Source organism: Bos indicus x Bos taurus, chromosome 3 (assembly GCF_003369695.1).
Source record: "Bos indicus x Bos taurus breed Angus x Brahman F1 hybrid chromosome 3, Bos_hybrid_MaternalHap_v2.0, whole genome shotgun sequence".
In the NCBI taxonomy this organism is placed as follows: domain Eukaryota; kingdom Metazoa; phylum Chordata; class Mammalia; order Artiodactyla; family Bovidae; genus Bos; species Bos indicus x Bos taurus.
The window spans coordinates 18,249,957-18,255,289 of record NC_040078.1 but is presented as its reverse complement, the minus strand read 5'-3'; the positions used below and the strand labels follow the sequence as shown (position 1 = coordinate 18,255,289).

General features: G+C 47.6%; 1 protein-coding gene and 1 pseudogene across 1 annotated transcript; both read left to right on the top strand.

Annotated features, from left to right (window-relative positions):
- The first annotated feature begins 363 nt into the window (after positions 1-363).
- On the top strand, positions 364-1,462 carry LOC113890456 (annotated as a pseudogene).
- A 2,157-nt stretch (positions 1,463-3,619) lies between these two features.
- LOC113882922 (late cornified envelope protein 5A-like) lies at positions 3,620-3,940 on the top strand. The gene has a single exon (XM_027526138.1). It carries the CDS (start codon positions 3,620-3,622, stop codon positions 3,938-3,940), a length of 321 nt encoding a protein of 106 aa, XP_027381939.1.
- Positions 3,941-5,333: the final 1,393 nt, after the last annotated feature.

Below are 5,333 nucleotides of genomic sequence, written 5' to 3'. Positions count from 1 at the left end.
GTCTATGTCCCAATCACTAATGCCAAAGCTGAACAATTCTTTGAAGACTTAAAAGACCTTCTAGAACTAATACTGGAGAAGGCAATGGCACCCCACTTCAGTACTCTTGCCTGGAAAATCCCATGGACGGAGGAGCCTAGTAGGCTGCAGTCCATGGGGTCGCTAGGAGTCGGACACGACTGAGCAGCTTCACTTTGACTTTTCACTTTCATGCATTGGAGAAGGAAATGGCAACCCACTCCAGTGTTCTTGCTTGGAGAATCCCAGGGACAGGGGAGCCTGGTGAGCTGTTGTCTCTGGGGTTGCACAGAGTTGGACACGACTGAAGTGACTTAGCAGCAGCAGCAGCAGAACTAACACCAAATGGCATTTGGTGCTACTTTGGAAGTAAAGACCTCAAGAGAGCTGAAGGTCGTGGGAGCCATCGGACCTGTGCATCTCTGAATGTGAAAGGACCATGTGTGTCAGAAAACGAGCTTGGTGTCGGTGGCACGAGTCAGTGGAAAATCTGTGGCCTGAACCCCACAACGACGCTCGCATCTACTTTGAAGTAGTCAACCAGCACAACGCCTGGATCCCGCAAGGAGGCCGAGGCTCCATCCAGTTTATCATGCACTACCAGCACTCCAGCACCCAGCAGCGCATCGGTGTGACCACCGTTGCCCGCAATCGGGCAGATGTGCAGAGCCAGCTGAAGCACATCGAAGTGGTGTTTGACCAGGAGTCAGCTGCGATGCTGATGGCGCGGCTGGGGGTGTTCCGAGCCACGTCAGAGGAGGGGCCGGACATGCTCTGGTGGCTGGATCGACAGTTCATCCGGCTGTGTCAGAAGTTTGGACAGTATAACGAAGAGGACCCCATGTCATTTAGGTTATCAGATTCCTTCTCTCTATACCCTCAGTTCATGTTCCATCTTAGAAGAGCTCCATTCCTTCAAGTCTTCAACAACAGCCCTGATGAGTCGTAGTATTAACGGCAGCACTTTGCCTGGCAGGATCTCACCCAGTCCCTCATCATGATTCAGCCCATCCTGTATTCCTACTCCTTCCACAGGCCCCCAGAGCCTGTGCTCCTGGACAGCAGCAGCATTCTTGCTGACAGAATTCCGCTCATGAACACTTTCTTCCAAATTGTCATTTATCTTTGTGAGACCATAGCCCAGTGGCGGAAAGAAAGCTACCAGGACGTGCCCGAGTAGGAAAACTTTAGCACCTCCTGCAGGCGCCCCTGGACGATGCACAGGAGATCCTGCAGGCGCGGTTCCGGGTTGCCGCGATACATTCATATGGAGCACAGGGGCAGCCAGGCTTGACTTCTTTTGTCCAAAGCGAATCCGTCTCAGACACACAATAACCTGTATGCTTGGGGACAGGAAATGGGAGCACTCATCCTCACTGACGACGTTAGCCCACAGGTGTTCATGGACCATCTGAAGAAGCTGGCTGTCTCCACTGCTTGTTGAGCTAAGGATATGGTCAGGAAATGGAAGAAAACACTGTCACTTTGTGCTCACAATTGTTTATCAAGGCTTAACATTCCTTTTACTTTGTCAGTGGATTTTAATAAATAATCAAAGGAAGTCTTTAGATTTTAATTTATTTATATTCCTTATCTGTGCCCTTTTCTTACTCCATACAATTATAAGGTCATAAAGATTTTGGTATTGGCAGATGTTTATATGCTTCTTGTATCCTAAATTAGAGTCTGTATAAAATCAGAGCTAATGTATTTTGGCAACTTGCTTACATGAAAATCATAATGATCAGAAAGGAAATAAATTTGGATGAAGAAAAAAAAAAAAAACATGTCCTTTTCACCATAGGGGACTGGAATGCAAACAGGAAACCCCTTTTTATAACGATGCTTAAATAACCTGCCTGAGTTTGCAGATCTGGGAACTGGTGCCAGACAGTGTCCAGCTTAGAGCTGAGGTATTTCTCCCTGTCTTACTTCCTCTCACTGCAGTTTTCATCGTGAATATGCCATATTTTGACGACCTTATCAGCTAACTAAACTTTGATGACTTTAGTGGGGATCTAACTTGCCCTCGGGACATTGTTTGTAGGGTTCCGTCGCAGGCTTGCAAGACCTATGTCTTCCCCACCCCTCCCCCTCCATCAGGTTTTTTTATACAAAAAGGATTTTCTCAGGCTGGATGGTCTTTTCTTAGAGTCGACCAGAACCTAGGCCTCACTTCTGGCAACTTCCATCGAAATCTAGTTCTCCAACTTCACCCTCATCGTATACCCGCTCTTGCCACCTCACCTTGGGCAGACCACAGATGCATTCTTTAGGACCACATGTGGAAAGAGAAGCCATTCTGAGACTTCTGCCCTTCCAAAGGGATTATTATTGCTGAGTCAGTGCTCTCTGTGAGTTCTTTTGGTGGATCAAGTTCAGGTAAAGAGAGAAGCCAACCACCCACACACACCATCTGCATGGGGCCTGCCTAAAATAGCATCACTGAGATAGCAAGCATTCCTAGTCCCAGACTATGACATCAAGTGGGCTTCTCTGGTGGCTCAGTAGTAAAGAATCTGCCTGCTAATTCAGGAATGCAAGGTCAATCTCCAGGTTGGGAAGATCCCCTGGAGAAGCAACCAGCAACTCACTCCAGTACTCTTGTCTGGGAAATCCCATGGAGAGAGGAGCCTGGTGGGCTACAGTCCATGAGGCTGCAAAGGGTTGGACACAACTTAGTGACTAAATAGCAGGAACAACATGGCATCATCTAAGAATGAAAAAGTCACATTAGATAGTTGGCCTGGGCTTGGAACTTTATTTTGGATCTGTATCTTTATTCCAAAAGGTCCATTTAATTTCCATGTTGGGAATTTTCCCTCCATTTCCTATACCAAAGAGAAGAGAGTACTTCCCTTTGCAGAGGTCTAGAACCCTATTGACTGAGCTTGGGAAATCAGGAACATAGCAGAACTGCTTGTGAGATTGAAGGCACTGAGTGCATCGTTATCTTAGTTAGAGGCCAGCAACTCTCCGGGGATCTTCCTGTGGGTTAATACTTGACATACTTATGGAGGGAGGAATTGGGTCCTTGGGATGTGAGGGGAGGGTAGTCACCTGTGCCCCTTGGGAAAAATGCTATCAGCATCCTGCCCTGGGTTGTCATTGCCTGATGCCAGGTCAGAGCTGAACCTGTATAAAAGGCAGAAGCTCCTGGCAGCATCTCAGTCCACCTGCCTCCAGGGTAATCTGCTCCAGTGTTGAACCAGGTAAAGGACCAAGAGGGACTCTTGGTGCTGGTGCTTTGGGCAGAGAGAAGCCCTGGGTGGAGGCTGAAGACAGCCTTGAAGGAAGACAAGGAGAAAAGTGGATTTGGCAGGGAAGTTTCTGCTGGAAAGGGGAGGGAGGATTACAAGGAAAAGGACTGGCATCTTTCTGAAGTTGCAAAAAGTTCATTTGAAATTATGGAGTTCCTAGGTTGAAACTCTTTGCATGTCTCTTGTAACTCATTTGGGGAGACTGGGTTTTAAAATCTGATCACCATAAAGAAGAACTCTTGTGAAATTATAGTTCAGTTTTAAATGTAAGGAAGTTATTTTGGGTTAGTTAAACTTAAAATTTCTCTATTTTCTTCCAGCTCCATTCAGTTTCTGCCAAGATGTCCTGCCAGCAAAACCAGCAGCAGTGCCAGCCCCCACCCAAGTGTCCCCCTAAATGCCCACCCAAGTGTACTCCTAAGTGTCCTCCCAAGTGCCCAGCCCCATGTCCCCCTCCAGCGTCTTCCTGCTGTGCCCCCAGCTCTGAGGGCTGCTGCAGCTCTGGGGGTGGAGGCTGCTGCCTGAGCCACCACAAGCTTCGCAGATCTCTTCGACGCCGACACCAGAGCTCTGGCTGCTGTGGCAGTGGCGGTGGCCAGCACTCTAGGGACTCTGGCTGCTGCTCTGGGGGCTCCAGCTGCTGCTCTGGGGGCTGCTGCTGAACTGGGTCATGAAGACCAACTGAAGAGCAACACTCCAGGATTCAAAGAGCTGATGATCTGCCCAGCCTGAGTCTTCTCTTTTTCTGGCTTGGAAGATTGGAAGAAGAGAACGGAAGGGCTTCCGAAACACTCAGAACGTCCCTCTTCTTCCTGCCACGTTCTTCCCATGGTGAGGTCTAGAGGTTTAACCTCTGATACTCACTGGCCTGATTTCCCACTAGATATAGTTCTTTGGAGGACTCAGTATTGGAATTTGGGTTATCACTGTAACCATAAAGCTTTTTATTCGTGGTGTCACTGCCTCTTGATTGTTTCGTTCACCTCTCCCACTCCCCACCCACTGCCTCAAGCCATCTTCCCTCCCTTTCTTCTAAATACAAGTCAACACTTAAAAAATCAGTTTGGGAAACAGATTTTGCACCAAAACTACTCAGATCTCTGGGAAACAATATTTCCTTTTATGATCTGAAGGAGGGGACTTTAAGCTTGAAGGAAAAAATCATGTTGGAGACCATTACTCTGACATAAGCTTCCCATGAGAAGGGTTGGGAACATGCTTTTCCAAAAGGAGTTGGTGGGTCCCAGAAAGGTCACAGTGAGATGACTCTGAGAGGGTTTCCTTCCAGCATTGGTGATTATTTAAAAAAAAAAAAAAAAAAAACCACAACTTTATTTCCTAGTCACAGGCAATAAGATCACACAAAGTGGGCTCCAGTGAATAAACACTTTTACTTTACTGATTATTATAATCCTGGGTGCTTCCGTTAATTGACTAGAGAGGGGAACTGATGGAGGTTAGTTTCTGGGGCATGAGTTTAGGAGGCAGGTATGGAATTTCTGAGTCCATTTCCTCTGGCTCCTGAAAGCCAGAGTTTGAGTCTGAGTAGGGAACCAAGAGGGGCTTATCAGGTGGCTCAGTGGTAAAGAATCCACCTGCCAGTGTAGGAGATGATGGAGACTTGGGTTCAATCCCTGGGTCAGGAAGATCCCTTGGAGAAGGAAATGGCAACCCACTCCGGTATTCTTGCCTGGGAAATCCCATCGACAGAGGAGCCAGGCGGGTTATAATCCATGGGGCTGCAAAGAGTCAGACATGACTAAGTGTCTGAGCACAGGGAACCAACAAGGATTCCTTCCTCTGCACCGCTTTGGTTGGGGTGGGGGGGAGGTGATGTGTGAGGAGGGGATGCAGGCGAGAGCCCCGGGAGCTTCTGTCACTGAGTTGGGTTTTTCCATTAGGAATAGTCTGATTCCTTCAGGAAAGACTCAAAAAGTTAGTGATAGAAATAATTCTGAATAAGCCTTTTATGTTCAAGATGAACAATTAGCCCTTCCTTCGATAAGAGTTAGCAGTGATGGGTAATGAACGTTAGTATATGAGGCTATGGCAAGT